Raw genomic sequence first — 18,947 nt, 5'->3', positions numbered from 1 at the left:
TGAGAAAAAAAGAAAAACATAAATGAAATAAATCCGTCAATTACTGTAGATACTCTGAAACAAAAGTATTCAATTAGCTTTTTGTGCTTACCTTCAACATCCAGAGAGACACTTGCTGCAATTGACCCTCCCTGGTTTGTGGCTCTGACCTGATAGACAGTTGAGTCTTCCTCATCAGCAGCAGTGATGACAAGTTGGTGATAGCCACCTTTGAATTCCTGTATTTTCATTTTCTGTCCATCAGGATGAATTTCTTTGCCACGTTTGAACCATTTAATTATAGGCTTGGGTTGTCCAGTGATCTTGCAAACAAAGGTTGCGTTGCTCTTGTATTTGACACTCATGTTTCTCAACTCTTCTTTGAAGGCTGGTGCACGAATGTCTACATCTGATTTTGCAATAACAGATGCAGAGGCTTCACTCCAGTCACTCTCTCCTCCAAGATTTTCACATTTAACACGGAAGTCATACTCTGAGCCTTCAGTAAGGCCTTTGACAGAGTAAACAGTTTGATGGATTTCATCAGCAGTCACTGCGATCCATTCGTTCTGTTTCTTCTCTCGTTTCTCCAAACAGTAATTTTTGATCTTGGAACCTCCATCATTGACAGGTGGCTTCCAGGATACAACACAGGAATCCTTTGTCACTCCAGAGACAGTTATTTCTGTGGGAACTCCCGGCTTTCCTGTAAAATTTGAATTTATGAAGATGTTACTCTTATGTTACGCCATTGCATTTATAATCTGTTTCTTTTTATGAGGACATTGAAATGTACCTACCTAATTGACTCTTAATAATGATTGCAGTGGGATTCTCTAGTGGATCACTGCTGCCGTAACGGTTTTGAGCTGAGATCCGGAAGTAATATCCAGCTCCCTCAACAAGGTTTGGAACCCGGCAAGATGTTCCTGAGATTGAGGATGATACTAAATGCCATTGATCGGGTTCATTTTCTTCACGTTTTTCAACAATATAGTTGGTAATCATTATTCCACCATCATCTGCTGGAGGTTTCCAGCTAATGATAACTGAATTCTTCAACAGTGCATCAATAACAATAGGTCCTTCAGGCATACCAGGTTTATCTGAAAATCAAAGAAAGACATGTTGTGACAATGTACACTTTTACCAGGGAAAAAGATTGATTATTTACACTGACAAAGTAAATATATGTAAATATATGTATTTCAAAATTTTACCTTGAATTTCAACATTAAGTACAGTTTCCACTGTACCAAAGTGGTTGCGGAGTCGTACTTTGTATTGTCCAGCATTTGTCTTACGCTGAACATTCTTGATGACAAGGTGAGTATAATGCTCCGTGTTTTCAATGATGACATTGTCAGATGGCTCCAGAGGCCTGTTGTCATAGAACCATGTGATTTTTGGCACCGGACGTCCAATGTATGCAACATGGAGACGAAGGCTTGTACCAGATCCTGCATAGTACTTCTCTTTCAATGGGAATCCAGGATGGAACTGAGGAGGCGCCTGCAAGACAAGCTGGCCAGTGGTTTCTACTTCCCCGGCTTCATTGATGGCTCTGCATGTGTACTCGCCTTCATCTTCTTGTTGATCTGTTGCCACCGTCAGTGAATGGTTGCGACCATCAGAGGTCATTGCATATTTACGGCACTGAGTGAGCTCCTTGCCGAATCTATACCATTTAATATCCGGAAGAGGTCTGCCAATGATCTGACATTTCAGTATGCCCGACTCTCCAAGTTTAGCAGTGGCCTCCTCCATTTCTTTTCTGAGACTTGGTTTACTTCCAACTGTTAAAAGAAATTATACCAAATAAATAAGCTTGTTTTATCAATTTCTATTTTAATGAATGACATACAGATAAAAGGCCTTGGAAGACTCTTTGAATGTTGGATTTTGTTCCCTCTTATCTAAAGATAAGCTCTTATTCTTACTTATGTCTTGTTCACTAGGTGTCACTGGTTGTTGTACACTTTGTTATATATGGTACTCACTATGTGCCCTTTTTTGTAATTTGCACTTGTGTTTATTAATACATTGTAACACCCTAATGTTAGAACTGAAAAAGAGCATTAAAATCCTGGTGTCTAACCAGGATTGAAAAACATGCCAAGTTTACTTACCACTCAGTTTTGTTTTGATGCCCATAGCAGTTCTGCGTGGTCTGCTGATTCCAGTTTCATTCTCAGCAAACACTCTGAATTCATATTCAGTAGCCTCCATGAGCCCACCCATGGTGAATTTTCTCTCCTTTGTACGCTCTTTGTTGCACTTCTTCCAGGTACTTTCTCCAGATTTTCTATACTCAATCCAGTAACCCAGAATCTCTTTGCCACCATCACATTCTGGGGGTTCCCAGCGAATTGAAATGTAGTCTTTGGTGACCATGTCTACATCAATCTCACCTGGCTGGCTTGGCTTGTCTTTAATAAAGAGAAGAGAGACCATAGTAAATATGCCATAGGTACACACACAAGGTGGCATATGTGTAACTGCAGTAAAGAGCTACCAAAACATTTAATTTATCACTTTTATCACTTTAAAAATAATGGCTGATACCAGTGCACAAAGAGTATGCCCTGTTCTTATTCACTCTTCTACTGCTTAAGACCAGATATTGACATGTATTAAATTTTGTGTATAATGTCCTTCAAAAAGCATTTTAATAACATGTAAATTAGAAACAGAGCCATTTATGACAGTATTACTGTCCAATTCCAAATCTGCCAGAACATCTGGTAAAACCTTTTACATTCTGCAGTGTAAACAGTTTGCATTTTTGTCAGGATGCACTCCGATATTCTCATTTTTAGATAATATTTAGATACAAAGCTGTGGAACTTACCAAATGGATCTTTGCATACAACTGAATCTGACGCAGGTCCTGGTTCACTATCACCAATGTCATTTCGGGCAATGACACGGAACTGATATTCCTTATCAGCGGTAAGTCCAGTGAGGGTGTACATAGTAGTGGTAATCTGGGTAGCGTGGCGCACCCACTTCTCAGTGGACACGTCTTTATATTCAACAAAGTACCCAATGATGCGGGAACCACCATCATCTTTAGGTCTGGACCAAGATAAAGCAACAGAGCTCTTTGTAACATCCACAATTTCTGGTGGAGTGCTTGGTGATTCTGGTGGACCTGTTAAAATGAAACAACAAATTACAGTTCAGTCACTCACAATATGTGTAATCGTATTAAATGAAACATGAAATGTTTAAATGTAAATCTGAATTATGAAAAATATACTCACAAAGGGGTGTCTGTGGTGTGACAGGATTTTCTGATTTCAAGGGTTTGCTGATGCCAAACTGGTTCTCAGCTGTGACTTTGAAGTGGTACTCAACATTTTCCTTCAGTCCTTTAACAACCAGAGATGTATCTGTCACTCTAGAGTCAACAGTATACCAGGCTGCCATGGGAAGCTCACGTCTCTCAACGATGTAACCAAGGATTTCTGAGCCACCGTCCTCTAAAGGTGCTTGCCAACTCACTTTTACAGAGTGGGCCTGGATTTCATCAAATCTAATTGGACCCACAGGTGAATCTGGGCTTCCAATAACTTTTACTTTGATGTGCACCACTTTCTTGCCACACTTGTTTTCTAGGACAAGGTCATATATGCCACTGTCATCCCTGCTGGCTTCCTTGATCACAAGCTCAGTAAGATCTTCACTAGTTGCAATCATGGCTCGGTGAGAAATGTCTTGGCCCTCTTTTGTCCATGTGCAGGTAGGAATGGGTTTGCCCTTGATGGGCACAGAGAGTCTTATGACTCCACCCTGTCTGACAACAAAGCCGTCCTTGTACTTGACATCCAGCTCATGGTCAGGAGATTCTGCAATAAAGTACAGTATAATGTTAATAAAATCTACAACAGCTAATGTATTATTGGGGAAAAAATGACAGTATATTAGAGGTGACAATCTCATTGCCTTACCAAGCATTTCTGTGACTTTAGCAGTTCCTGGGACTTCAGCAGGCTCGCCAGATCCACCGGCATTGCATGCCAGTACACGGAACTTGAATTCAGCCCCCTGGGGCATTTGTGTCAGTGTGTATTCACATATAAGTGAGGGTGTTGTATTACATTTTATCCAATCAAACTGGCCAACCTTCTGCATCTCAATCAGGTAACCTGTAACCTTGGAGCCACCCTCTTCATCAGGAGGGTTCCAGGCCAAAGATACTGATGTTCGAGTGGTTTCTGTAACTCGTGGATTTTGTGGTGAGCCAGGTGGATCTGGTAAGATAAGAACAAGAAACAGTATTATAAAGCATAATGACACGACATATGCCATTCATTCATTCACGCATTAATTCATTGTTCCATTCATCTCTCTGTCAGTGCAGGATTTGTGTATATATATATAACATATATAAAATCAGCAATAAATATTCAGTAATACAAAGGTAGAAGTTGTATTTCATGAAGACGTTTTGAGAGCTGTTGACATATGTGCAAGAAAGGTACCTACCAATGGGATCTGCTGCCACTGCTGGTTTAGAGAGAAGGCTGGGTTTGCCAATGCCTCTGGAGTTGATGGCTGTTACCCTATGCTCATATTCAAGGCCTTCAATAAGACCGGTCGATCTGTATCTTGTCATTGTCACAGGATTCTTATTAGCGCGCACCCATCGATCAGATCTGACTTCCTTGCGCTCAATGATGTATCCAGACACTTTGGAACCACCATCTTCATCTGGTGGGAGCCAGGCGACGGTCATGCCATCACGGGACACGTCGAATACCTCTGGTCTGCCTGGTGGCCCTGGTATGGCTATAAAGAACAAAGGTAATGCATGTATTATTCTTCCCTTCCTTTTCATAAAGAATTGTAAACCCTAACTATGTATGTAGGAAAACAACTTACTTTTAGCACTCTTGCACATTACAATGTCAGACTGCAGGAATGATCCAGTCCCGAAACGGTTCGTTGCAGCAACACGGAATACATATTCATCTCCCTCAGTCAATCTGCTGAACTTGAATGTAGGTCGACTGACAGATTCAGAGACAGGAAGCCATCCTGGACGGTGAGCGTCACGTTGTTCAACAACATAGCCACTGATTGTGGCACCTCCATCCCTCACAGGTGGGTCCCAGCTGATAGTGACAGATGTGGAATCAACCTCATCAAACCTTATGGGCCCAGAGGGCTCATCAGGCTTATCTAGATAGAAGAGAAAGGATAACCGTTAATGATGCTTATTTCCTGAATGAAATGCATGTTATTTAATGAAAATTTTGACAACAGTCACATTTTATTCTTACCAAGAATGATGACTTTGATGATTTCTGTCGCTGTTCCTGTGATATTCTTTACTTCAAGTGTGTATTCACCAGTGTCATCAATCGTGGTATTTTGTACAGTCAGCTTTGAATATTTTCCAGTTGTAACAATTTTGACACGGTCAGTTACTTTCAGCTTATTATCGCCAAAGTACCATGAGCAAACTGGAGGAGGTCTTCCGATGATTGGAATGTCAAGTTCAATTGGTTTGCCAGCAAGAACATTGACCGTTTTCTGGGGAATGCTAGAGAGATCGATCTTGGGCAGAACTGTAAAACAGAATAAGTTCAATGTAAAGGTGTGACATGCAGATATAATTTATGATTGAATAAAACTTGTTTATGAATAATGAATGATTAATACCTCTTTGTTCTTGGACATTTACAGCAGTCACAATTTCTCTGGCCTCGCTGGCTCCCCTGCTGTTGACAGCTCTCACTCTGAAGAGGTACTGCTCATTCTCATTTAGTGAAACAATTGTATGCTCAAAATCGGTAGTTTTCAGAGTAGCCACCTTCATCCATTTGTCTGTTCCAGACCTGCAAGCTTCAATGATGTAGCCAGTAAGTCTGCTGCCGCCATCATGTAATGGTTTCTCCCATCCCAAAGTTACTGTAGTTTTGGTCACATCCACAACTTCCAGTTTCTGTGGAACCATGGGAACTTCACACACCAGCACCACATCACTGGTTTCACGAGCCTCACCAAGACCATATATGTTTTCTGGCAAAACTCTGAAATAGTACAGCATTCCTTCTGTCAGTCCAGTAATTTTGTATGTTGTCTTGCTGCATTTAGATGTCACTGTTTTGTAGGCTCTCATTGATGTGTCCCGTCTCTCAATTATGTAGTTGTTCACTGGTGCTCCACCGTCAACGCTTGGGGGATCCCATGTAATGACAGCAGAGTCCTTTGTGAGCTCCTTAATGTTAATTGGACCAGGTGGCCCAGGAGTATCTAAGGGAAAGAAAAAAATGGCATTTTCACAACTGCCTGAAACTATGGACACACTGTCACAAGAAGACAAAGAACTGTAAACATTTTAATCTTACCGTAAACCTTGACAAGAATGGTGGCTGACGTCTTGCCAGATGGATTCTCAGCCTCAATGGTGTATTTGCCTGCGTCATAGCGGTGGACTTTGTCAATTATTAAGGTTGTACCAGTCTTAGTTACTTCAATAAAGCCACGGTTCTGAAGGTCTACATCAGGTTTGCTCCAGGTGATCACAGGGGTAGGTCTTCCAGTCACAGTCACAGAGAGTCGAAGGGAACCACCAGCTCTCAAGCAGACAGTCTTCCTTAGCTCATCGGCAATCTCAAGATCAGGAGTTTCTGAGTGGAAATAAGTGGGTCTTAATACATGTAAATGCATTCATTTTATTTTTGTATCATGTGCTACCATAAAAAATTCCAACTCACCAATTCTTTCTACAGGCTCAGTTTCTGTGCACGGTTCACTAAATTCACCCATGCCATTGACATTGACTGCAGCCGCTCTGAAGATATACTTCTTGTTGCTAGCAAGGCCAGTTACTGTGTACTCTGTGGTTCTCAGGGTCTTTTCATGAGCCTTGGTCCACTGGTCTGTTCCCTCTTCTTGAATCTCTAGGACGTATCCAATAACATCAGCCCCACCCTCGTCCACTGGTCTTGACCAAGCTAGACTAATGCTGTCCTGAGTAGTATCTGCCACACGTGGTATTGAAGGAGGAGCAGGAGTGACTGAAAAAAAAAAGTAAAATTATGAAGTAAGTTACTTCTTAACTAAATGGAAATATTTGAATGAAAATGACTGCCAAAGAATTCATAACTTACATGTTGGTTCCCTGCAAACAGCATACAGTGATACTTCACTTGGTTCACTGTCTCCGGCTATGTTCATAGCTGTAACACGGAACTGGTAAATGTTGCCCTCTGTAAGACCAGTAATCTTATATTTTGTGTCAGTGATGGTAAAATCTCTGTTAACTTTGATCCATCTGACACTCTTCCTTTCACGTCTCTCCACAAGGTAGTTGTTGATTTCGCTGCCACCATTGCTCTCTGGCTTCAGCCATTCAATGGCAGCATAATCCTTTCCTACATCAGTGATTTCTGGTGCTCCAGGAGGTGATGGGACAGCTGTAATGTGACAGAGACAATTATCTCATAAGTCCTTTGCAACTGTCATTGATAGCACATATATTTACTTATAAGCACACTTACTGAATGAGTTTCTGGCAATGACAGGCTCAGACTGCAGTTGCACACCAGGTCCATACTTGTTCACAGCACTGACACGGAATATGTACTCATAGTTCTTTATCATTCGGGTAATGACACAAGAGAGGCTCTTGCATTCAGATTCCATGAGCACCCAGTTGAGTCTGTTGGTATCTCGTCTCTCAACAATGTAGTGGGTGACTGGGTCTCCACCATCCTCCAGAGGTGCTTTCCAGGACACTGTACATTTCTCTTCTGTTACATCGCTTATTGTAATCTTGTCCTCACATGGTCCAGGTGTATCTGAAAAAGTTACATTATATTACATTACATTACATTTTCGACATTTAGCAGCCAGCAACTTTTCTATCATGAGTCCTGCTCCTTACCACTATGCTACACTGGTGCCCTAGTTTAAAATTATGTATTCATTGACAAATTTCAAATATTTGTAAGACTAGTGAGATGGTTTCATTGTGTACCTATATACTTACCAAGTACTTTAACATTGACAGCAGCTGTCTTGACTCCACTGGCATTTTTCACTGTGAGAATGTATTGTCCTGAGTCATTTCTGTCACAGAACTTGATGATTGCCATAGCACGTGTGCTGGTGTACTGGAGTGAGTATTTCTCACAGAGCTCAAGTTCTTTCTCTCCTTTGGCCCAGAAGACTTTGGGTTCAGGTTTACCACCAATAGCAGCATCAAGCACAAGGTCTGATCCAGCTCTGATAGTGACAGTATCTACCAGAAGTTTGCTGTCAAGCTCAGCCTTAGGAGGAGCTGTTAATGAAAGAAAAAATATTGTTAGCATTAACTGCTCAGAAGTTAATCAAGACAATATAAATGCAAAAATAAAATATAAGAATATCTTACTGTATTCAGCCTTGCACGTCACGGCTCCTGATGACGCTGAGGGTATACTGTGAACTCCAGCAGCATTCTTGGCAATGACACGGAACTCATACACCTCTCCCTCACCCAGTGCTGTTATTGTGAAATTAGTTTCTGTGACGTTTGTGTAGTTGCACTTCAGCCAGCGACCCTCACCAGTAGCAGTGTATGGCTTGCGCTCAACAATGTATCCAACAATTGGGCTGCCACCATCATTTATTGGCACAGTCCATTTAATTGACACTGTGGATCTTGACACATCAGTCACTTCTGGTTTGCCAGGGGGGTCTAAATACAGGATAAAGGAGAAAACATACTTAGTTTAGCTAAGGGAACCATTTAACCTCATTTTGTTTCTGCAAAGGACCGCAAAACACTTACCGACTGGATTCTGAGCCACCATCCTCTTTGAAGCTTCACTGGCTTTACTCAGACCAGCAGCATTCATTGCATAAACTCTGAACTGGTATTCAAGGCCTTCAACAAGCTCAGCTGCTTTGTAGTAGCACTCGAAGCATGGGATCTTGTTCTCTCTGACCCAGAGAATTGTGTTGCGCTCCTTCTTTTCAATCCAGTATCCAGTGACCTTACTACCACCATCATGGTACGGCTCCTCCCAACGTAGACTCATGGTATTTGCAGTAACAGCGTATACCTCTGGTCGTGTTGGTGGACTTGGTGGAACTGTAATTAAAATCACAAACCCAATCAACAGGTGCATATATATTGAATATCATCTGAAAGCCATCATAGATAGAAATGTATCATTTATAATAAACTATTACACTCACCAAATGGATGCTCAGCAACAATGGTTTCAGATTCTGTGGACTTGCTCACTCCAAATCTGTTTTCAGCACAGACACGGAAAGTGTACTGCATGTATTTAGTCAGATGGGAGACTCTGATTGTTGTGCGTTTCACACTTGAGTTGACAAGCTGCCAAGCAGTTGAGCCAGATTCACGCTTCTCCACAATGTAGTTGGTGATATCGGTTCCGCCATCATCCTCAGGTGGTCCCCATGTCAACACACAGGACTCAGATGTTATTGATGAAACCTCAACAGGCCCTTCAGGTGCGCTGGGTCTGCCAATGACGTTGACAGTTACTGTGAATGTCTTGGCTCCTGTGGTGTTTTCAAGGGTGAGATAATATTTGCCACCATCACCCCTCATGCAGTCTTTGACTGACAGTGTGGTCCTATCTTTGGTGGTCTTGATGGAGACTCTGTCTGTTTCCTTTAGTCGCATTTCCTCTAGCTTCCATGTTACCTTAGGAGCTGGTCTGCCACTAATAGGAACGTCAATGATGAACGTACTGCCAGTCTTGCATGTGATTAGTTGGTTTGTGATACCACTGAGATCTGCAGTCGGCTCAATCTGGGGCTCTTTAATAATAGCAGAAGAAAACGCTTCTCTTGGTTCACTGAAGCCTGCATCATTCTTGGCCTTTACACGGAATTCATATTCTGCATTTTCCACTAATCCCTCAATTACTGTAAACAGGGACTTAGTGTGACCACCAACAACCCACTTATCAGAGCCCTTTTCTTTAGTTTCAACAATATATCCAATGATACGACTTCCACCGTCATGTTCAGGTTTCAGCCAAGCCAAGGTGGCAGAAGAATTAGTTGTATCGATAATATCCAGTCTTTTCGGTGGAGCAGGTTCTGCAGTAGCAATAATTGGATCTGGCATTTCATATGCTTCACCTAGGCCATACTGATTTTCTGCCATGACTCTGAAGAAGTATGGCACACCTTCCAATAGATCAGTAACCCTCAGGTTTGGATGAATGCATTTTCCACCGGCTTCTTGCCAACTGCGACGGCTAGCCTCACGTTTCTCAACAATGTAATGGTGAATACGGGCTCCTCCATCATTGACTGGGGCATCCCACATGAGTGTCAGAGCTCCTCTTGAAACCTCCTTGAAGGTGAGTGGTCCTGGTGGTCCAGGTGTATCAAGCACCTTTACAGTAAATGTAATAGATTTGCTGCCACTACTGTTCTCAAGCGAGAGGGTATACTTTCCTGAATCATACCTGTTACAGTTCTCAATGGTTAAGGTACTATTTGTTTCTGTGGTAATAATGTCCACCATCACACTTAGTTCTCCATCTTCTTTCACCCATTTTGCAGTAGGAGTAGGTTTTCCTCTGAAGGCAATATTAAGATGGACAGTTCCTCCATTCTTCACAATGTGTGTCTGTTTGAAGCTTGCATCAATATCAATTTCTGGTGGTGTAAGTCTGTCTACTGCTTGCACTGGGTCAGAAATCTCACGGGTTTTTCCCTTTCCAACTGCATTTACTGCACAGACACGGAATTTATATTCTCCACCAGATTCCAAATCAGTTGCAGTGAACATTGTGCTGGTGCAGGTTTCTACATTGGCTTTATGCCATTCTTCCTCAGTTGCTTTGCACATCTCAATGATATAACCAGTGACCTCGGCTCCTCCATCAAATACAGGCTTTGTCCACTCCAGGCTGACTGATGTGTTTGTGGTATCAGTTACATTTACCACTGAAGGAGCATTAGGTGTAGTTTTGGGCTCACTACATTTCATAGGTAGCGATATGTTACTAGGTAGTCCAATCCCTGCATCATTTACAGCCGTAACACGGAATTCATATTCATGGCCTTCCACAAGATGTGTTACTCTGTGTGCACATTCAGTTATGGGCTTCTTTGTTGACACCTTGATCCAGCGTAAGCTCTTCTTCTCACGTTTTTCTAAGATATAGTATTTGATTTCATTTCCTCCATCAGACGTTGGTGCTGTCCAAGAGAGTGTAATGCTGTCACCTGTAATACTGGTAGAATCAGGTGTACCAGGAGCATCTGGAACAGCTGTAAGACAATAAACATATTTAAGTCATGAGTTCAGGCTCAACCAGTCCTAAGGATGTAAATATTACATCTTAAGTGGTACTTACTGAATTGCATTTGTGCAATGATAGGACTGGAGTCCACTGGTCTGCTAACACCAATCTTGTTGACAGCAGAAACACGGAACTGGTACTCATTGGTCTTGATCAGCTTGGTGGCATTGAATGAGCATTCTGTACAACTGTCTGTAACAATTGCCCAGGAAATTCTTGAGGTCTCACGTTTCTCAATAATGTAATGTGTGATGGGAGAACATCCATCATTTGCAGGCGGGTTCCATGAGAGAGTGACTTTCCCATCTGAGATGTTTGTGAAAAGAATTGGCCCTTCAGGTTCCCCAGGTGTGTCTATATTGGACAAGAAAATTATTTAATTAACAGTACATCAACCCTTCTCTTTAACACAACCGTACTCCTACTACTACTAATAATAATAGTAATAATTATAATAATATATTGTGAATACATACCATAGACGACCACATTAATATCTTCCTTCTTTGTTCCAGAGCTATTCTTGGCTTCCACACTATAAACACCACGGTGACTACGATCCGCATCCCTGATGAAGAGTGTGCTTGATCCAGTGATAGTTACAATGTCAACCATCTTCTTGGTAAGTTCCTTGCCATCCCTAAACCATGTAACTTGAGGTACAGGTCGTCCAGTAATCATGACTTTAATTCTGATGGGGTCTCCTGCTTTAACAGTGAGACCTTCAAAGTGTTCCTTACCAAACTCAATATTTGGACAAACTAAAAGGAGACAAAATGAAAAAACATTTAACCTATATCACATTCCACAGTTAACTTGTCTTTCAATATCATAAAAACACATGATTATGGACTTACCACTTTCATCTCTGACGACAATGTAACCAGATGACTGTGAGGGTGGACTGACCGTGCCAATAGCATTTCTTGCAATCACTCTGAATTCATAACGCTCACCGCAGGCGAGGCCTGTAACTGTGAACTGGCATTCATTGACGTCAGTGAAGTTGCATTTCAGCCAGCGGCCTTTTCCCTGACGTTTCTCAATATTGTAGGCCACAATTTTGCTGCCTCCATCATGCTTGGGTGCATCCCATTTCAGTGCAACAGATTCGCTTGTTATATCAGTATAATCTGGTGTGCCAGGTGGATCTAAAATAGGAGAAAATGAGCAATTTTGGTTATCATAAGAACATATGACGAGAACAGGTCATTCGGCCCAGCTAAGCTGGCCATTACAATTAAAGAGAATTCAAAACTGCAAGTCTGGACTTGAACACAGCAAGGGTCTCTGCGTCAACTACATGACCTGGCAACCTATTCCATGTATCAATAACTCTTTGTGTAAAATAGTACTTCCTTACATCAGTGTGGAACTTTCTCTTCACTAGCTTCCATTTATGTCCCCTTGTTGTACAGACTGAACTCACCCTAAAAAATGTATTATAGTTAACCTTATTGAGTCCTTTTATAAATTTAAAAACCTCTATTAGATCACCCCTAAGTCTTCTCTCACTAAGTCTAAATAAGTTAAGTAACTTGATTGTTTCCTCGTAGCTTTTATATTTTATGCCAGGAACTAATTTAGTTGCCCTTCTTTGAACTTTTTCAGAGCAGTCCTAAATTGTAATTTCAAATAGATATGTGGAACAGACAGGAAGAACAATGAAGAAGAGATTGAACTTGTACTTGAACTAGGGGTGTGCAGAAGAACCATTTTTCACATTTTTAATTGTATCTGTGTTGTAATCTGTATCTAAATTCATATTATAATTAAAAAGACTATTCATACTCAGGACTGCAGTTTTGCATGGATAAGCTTGTAAGCTGAGTGTAAAAAAGGCTTGACAGGAAAACATACAAACTTTTTCACATAGCCTACAACACATGCTAATAAAAAGCAAAACTACACTACAACACATGCTAATAAAAAGTAAAAGATGAAAAAAATGTAAATTATCAGTGCTCTGAAGTATGTCACCAACAGTAAATCTTGATGTGTGCAAATCTCAATAGGTTTTTTTTTAATTTAGGGGATGGCCTCTCACTCAAACAACAGATGAAATGTGATATAAAATATATATACAATATCAACTTCTGTCAGCTATCATCTTCTGGGGAGGAAGGAACCAGGAACATTGCAACGGTGTATATTTTTTAAATTAATTAATTAAACAGTATTAATTCATTGTTAATTAATTAATACTGTTTTCTACCAGGTACACAGCATGCCCCTAATTTTAACATAAATTTGACTTAATGCAAACTTACCAACTGGAGAGACTGCCATCATGAGCCTGCTTGCCTCACTGACACGGCTAAAGCCAGCGTTGTTCTGTGCGTACACCCTGAATTGATATTCCAGTCCTTCGATGAGGCCAATGATTCTGTAATCTCTTCCAGTTATTACTGTAGGATTTACTTTCTGCCACATGACGCTGTTCCTCTCCTTCTTTTCAACATGGAAACCAGTAACTGGTGAGCCACCATCATAAATGGGTTTTTCCCATTGAATAGTCATGCCGTCATTTGTGACATTGTAAACAACAGGCATTCCTGGGGGACCTGGTGGTCTGAACTCATGTTTGGCGATCACATTTTGAGAGGTCAGTGGCTCACTAACACCATATCGATTTTCTGCACATACTCTGAACTGATATTGTGTTCCTTTTATCAAGTTTGGTATCTTAAATGTTGTTCCAATTACACTCGAACAAGCCATCTTCCAGTCTGTCTGGGAAGTATCATGCTTCTCCACAGTGTAACAAGTGATCTCTCCACCACCGTCATCGTTTGGTGCATCCCAAGATATTATTATGCTATCTGCTCTGATTTCATCCAATCTGATTGGGCCTATGGGCTTAGAAGGCGGTCCAAGAGTGATGACTTGTATATGGAATGATTTTCTGAGAAATTTATTGTCAAGTGTGAGAGTGTATTTCCCACCATTTTCTTTTCTTACATTCTTGATTGTGATGGCAACTTTGTTTTCTGTTTTCTTAAAGCGGATCTGATCACTCTCTTTCAAAGGCAGATTATCTTTCAACCACAGTGGGGTTGGTCTTGGCTTACCCTTATATGGCAGCTCAATATGCACATTGTGTCCCATGCGTACACTTATTTCACCACTTGGATAATCTGAAAGGTCTGCCTCAGGTGCAATAATGTAGTCTTTCACAGTTATAGCTCCAACTTCTACAAAATCACTACGTCCCTTTTCATTCTTGGAGCACACTCTGAAATCCATGACTGCAAGCTCTTTAAGTTTTGTGACCTCATATTCACAATGTTTGCTGGTGCCAGCAAGTGCCCAGGCTTCTTCATCCTTGAGTTTCTTCTCAATTATATAGTCTGTTATGATGCTGCCGCCATCATAATCAGGCTTAGTCCACTGTAGTGTGACTGATGTTTTAGTGGAATCCTTCATGGCAAGATCTTTGACTGGGCCAGGTGTCTCAGTGGCCTTAATTGCTTCTGCTGTCTCACATGGATCACCAATACCATTTTCATTCTCAGCCAAGACACGGAAGAAGAAGGATGCTTTCTCAGAGAGCTCTTCGATTGTATATGTTGTGTCAGCACACTTGGTTGTTACACTGGAGTAAGCTCTCTTGGTTGAGTCCCTCTTTTCAATAATGTAATTGGTGACTTCGGCACCACCATCAAGAAGAGGTGGCTCCCAACACAGAGTTACTTTGCCACGAGTGACATCCTTCAACACTAAGTTCCGGCAAGCAGATGGAGAATCAAGCACTTTAACAGAAACAGTTAATGTCTTTGGCTGTCCCACACCATTTTCAATTTCAAGAAGGTATTTGCTGGTATCAGCACGAGTGACCTGAGGAATGGCCAGAAGAGTTGACGATTCTGTGTTATGAATGTCATATCTTGGATCATCACCAATATTCTTATCTCCCTTCTTCCAAGTGACATTTGGTGCAGGTCTGCCCTTGAGAGGAATTACGATTTCCACATCCGTTCCTGATTTCACTATGTAATGTGTTCTCATGGCAACGCCATGATCGATCTCAGCTTCCTCTGTAAAAATAAAATAAACATATTTGTTATGTTCCGATTTTAAGATTATAAATGTGTTCTCTGAATAACTCAACTTAAAAGTTATATACATACCAAGAATGTCTTTGGCTTGTACTGGCTCAGTCATCTCAATTGGTTCACCACGTCCAGCACAGTTAACAGCTGATACACGGAAGTAATAGTCGATGTCCGGCTTAAGGTTAGAAACAACATACTCTGTGGTTCTGACTTCACCTTTGGAGCTAATTACAGTCCATTTATCTTCTCCAGCCGCCTTCTGTTCAACAACATAGCTGGTGATCTCACTACCTCCATCATATTCTGGCTTCGCCCACCCAAGGGTGATAGATGTTTTTGTAGAATCAACGACTTTAAGCTTGGTTGGTTCATCTGGTGGGTCTACAATGGAAAATATTGCAACATGAATGATGGTACTCCCCTTGAGAAACAAAATAATTAAAAAAAAAAAGTTTTTTTTTTGAAAAGGCACAATAAAAGCAGTACTTACCAACTGGGTCGGCTGCTTTGTAGAAGTCAGAAAGATCAGAATATGGGCCTTCTCCAGCTTTATTGATTGCACAAACACGATACTGATATTCACTTCCCTCTGTAAGGTTCACGACTTTGTATGTTGTGTCGCTAATAGGCTCTTTGAGGACCTTGACCCAACGCAGGCTTTTCTTCTCACGTTTCTCTATATAATAACCAGTGACGGTACTGCCACCATCCACACCTGGTTTCTCCCAGACCAGTGTCATTGTTGATCTGGTAATGGAAGTGGCCTCAGGCAAAGAAGGCTGTCCAGGAGTTACTGTAAAGAAAAATTATATATGTCATTATGTTTTTGCCAGTTACTTAATGTTTTGTCAGTCAGTTGAATAGCCATAATGATGTTATCGTTCCTCTGTTTCTCTTACCAAATGCATTCTTGGCAATAACGGGCTCAGACTCCAAAGGTTCTCCCACTCCATATTTGTTGACACCCCGAACTCGGAATACATACTCATTGCCTCTGATCAGTTTCTCAGCAGACACAAAGCATTGCTCCAGTTCTTCGGATATGACAGACCATACAACTCTGCTTGTCTCCCGTTTTTCCACAATGTAATGGGTCACTTTTGCACCACCGTTATCTGCTGGAGGTTCCCACATGAAGATAATCCTGTCTGCTGTGACTGATGTAAATTGAATAGTTCCAGCAGGAGGTCCCGGTTTGTCTGGTAATGAGAATACGTAAAAAACAATTTCACATTAGTAATGTGACTTTAGATGTAAGCATACATATATGTCTTACTTATTCCTTTCCCAAAACATCTTATATAGAGTAAATACATACCAAGAACTTGTACTCTTATGGAGGCAGATGCTGAGCCCAAGTCATTCTTGATTTTGATTTCATATGTTCCTGTATTGACACGACTAGCATCCTTGATGAGAACACCAGAAGCGTCTGTGGTGCTCTCAACCGATAGCTTACTACTTGACACCAGTTCTTTTCCATCCTTGAACCATTCAATTGTTGGTAATGGTTTGGCAATGATTCCCACTCTAATCTTGATAGCTGCTCCAGCCTTGTATTGAATGACATCCAAATACTCTGGAGGTAGGTCAATCTCTGGAGAACCTGAAATATGAATATCTCCGTTATAGTAACATACCTACAATTAACCAGAATCTCTCATAATAATAACAGAGATGCACAGCCTACCTTTAATATCCACACAAGTAGCTGGTCCAGCGACATCTGATGGGTTACTGATTGAACCAATTGTATTCTTCGCAAAGACCCTAAATTCATAGGACTCATCCTGAGTCAAGCCTGACACTGTGAAATTAGTTTCAATGACATTGGTGAAGTTAGCTTTTGTCCATCTGCCTTTTGGCGCCTCTCTTCTCTCAACCATGTATCCAGTAATCTTGCTACCACCATCATAAGGAGGCTTCTGCCAAGTGAGGCTGACAGAATTCTTCGTGATTTCTGAGATTCGCAAATTAGCTGGAGGTTCTGAAATACAAAATTGTTGATTGAACAGTTATTTAGAATAGTAAAATAATGGTGTTTTTATGAATAATAATAATAATAATAATAATAATAGTAATGGTAATAATAAATACTTAAAAGTATTTACCACAGGCATCAATTGCAAGTACTTCGTCCGATGTTTTGCTGATTTTACCAATTCCAGCTGCATTTTCTGCTGCAACCTTAAACTCATAGATTGAGCCAGGGCAGATGTTTGTCACTCTGAATTGTGTTGCAGGGATAGCAGTTTTGTTAATCTTCTGCCATACTACGCTGCTTCTTTCTTTCATCTGTAAGTGGTATCCAAACACAGCATTTCCTCCATCTGAGACAGGCTCATGCCAACAGACAGTGAGGCTCTCCCTTGAGACAAAATTGACCCAGGGTGTTGATGGAGGTCCAGGGATTGCTAAAATAGAATAGCAAAAAAAATTACAGGATTCACACTCAGATATTGTGAATAGTAACAAGATGAATGAAACACCAAATAAGACACTTACTGTATGGGAGCTTGACTGTGACAGTCTGGGAGTCAATGTGATCACTAATGCCAAAGCGATTCTCAGCCTTGATCCTGAACTGATACTCCTCTCCTTTTGTCAGCTTTCTGACCTTAATTGCGCTTCTTGCTGCTGTAGAGGACACTTCTGTCCAAGCAGGTGTGCTTGTTTCACGTCGGAGTACAACATAATTGGTCACTGGGCTACCGCCGTCATACACAGGAGGAAGCCACTTGAGGTTTACGCTTGTCTCAGTGACATCACTAATTTCAACAGGGCCAACAGGAGGACCAGGTCTATCCAGAACAACAATTTTCACGAATGACTTTGTAGTTCCACTTTTATTAGATGCAGTGATATCATATATACCAGCATCGCTAGCAATGCTTTCCTGAAGGTCAATGATGAGACCATCTGGAGTTACTTCAGAGCTGAATCTCTTTGTTGATTTCACAGCGACTTTATCTTTTGAAAGTGCAACCTTTGGCAGAGGTTTGCCAGTTAGAGGGATCTCAAACTTCAGGTTTGATCCTGCTCTGACATAGACAGTATTGTGAGGGAAGTTCTTCATATCAAACTCAGGTGGTTCTGTAAATAAAGAGGAGGGAAAATCTTTGTTAATACATATTGAATTCAATAACATTTGTCAAAAATTTATAAAATATATAAAAACCAAATATTACATTACTCAGCATTCAAATGTGAAATTTACATGTAAATAAAGCAACTTACCAAGCTGATCTTTAACAATCACAGGGACGATCATTTCTTTGGGATCACTGAGACCAGCATGATTTTCAGCACGGACTCTGAAGAAATATTCAGCATTTTCCCTCAGGCTCCGGACAACGTGGTAGGTAGTTTTGACCACAGCACACTTCACCCACTTCTGTTGACCCTTTTCAAGAGCGTCTATGAGGTAACTTGTGATTCTGCTACCTCCATCATGTTCTGGCTTACTCCATGCCAGTGAAATGCTGTCTTTAGTGACTTCTGTGACACCGAGCCTTGCAGGTGGGCTTGGTTTTTCTAAAAAAATAAATGAGTAATTAAAAAGGTTAAATATGTTTTTGTGTAGTATGAATCAGACACATTTGATAATGTTCATGGA

At 41.0% G+C, this 18,947-nt stretch overlaps 1 protein-coding gene across 1 annotated transcript in view; it reads right to left on the bottom strand.

Annotated features, from left to right (window-relative positions):
* The window catches only part of ttn.1 (titin, tandem duplicate 1), a 166,335-nt gene that overhangs the window by 9,463 nt on the left and 137,925 nt on the right, over positions 1-18,947 (bottom strand). Inside the window, 31 exon segments of the mRNA XM_036544927.1 lie at positions 92-685; positions 780-1,085; positions 1,200-1,775; positions 2,109-2,408; positions 2,831-3,133; positions 3,246-3,830; positions 3,933-4,235; positions 4,471-4,773; positions 4,867-5,166; positions 5,268-5,555; positions 5,650-6,243; positions 6,339-6,620; positions 6,708-7,010; positions 7,104-7,409; positions 7,494-7,793; positions 7,985-8,275; positions 8,369-8,674; positions 8,768-9,070; positions 9,178-11,244; positions 11,331-11,630; positions 11,753-12,037; positions 12,134-12,427; positions 13,547-15,313; positions 15,407-15,712; positions 15,822-16,124; positions 16,231-16,530; positions 16,650-16,937; positions 17,022-17,318; positions 17,443-17,745; positions 17,837-18,424; positions 18,569-18,865. Of these exon segments, the coding sequence (XP_036400820.1) occupies positions 92-685; positions 780-1,085; positions 1,200-1,775; positions 2,109-2,408; positions 2,831-3,133; positions 3,246-3,830; positions 3,933-4,235; positions 4,471-4,773; positions 4,867-5,166; positions 5,268-5,555; positions 5,650-6,243; positions 6,339-6,620; positions 6,708-7,010; positions 7,104-7,409; positions 7,494-7,793; positions 7,985-8,275; positions 8,369-8,674; positions 8,768-9,070; positions 9,178-11,244; positions 11,331-11,630; positions 11,753-12,037; positions 12,134-12,427; positions 13,547-15,313; positions 15,407-15,712; positions 15,822-16,124; positions 16,231-16,530; positions 16,650-16,937; positions 17,022-17,318; positions 17,443-17,745; positions 17,837-18,424; positions 18,569-18,865 (13,938 nt within the window).

The sequence above is a fragment of the Megalops cyprinoides genome, chromosome 14 (assembly GCF_013368585.1).
Source record: "Megalops cyprinoides isolate fMegCyp1 chromosome 14, fMegCyp1.pri, whole genome shotgun sequence".
Taxonomy (NCBI): Eukaryota; Metazoa; Chordata; class Actinopteri; order Elopiformes; family Megalopidae; genus Megalops; species Megalops cyprinoides.
Note: the sequence above shows the minus strand (reverse complement) of the source record. Positions and strands in the feature narration are given on the sequence as shown.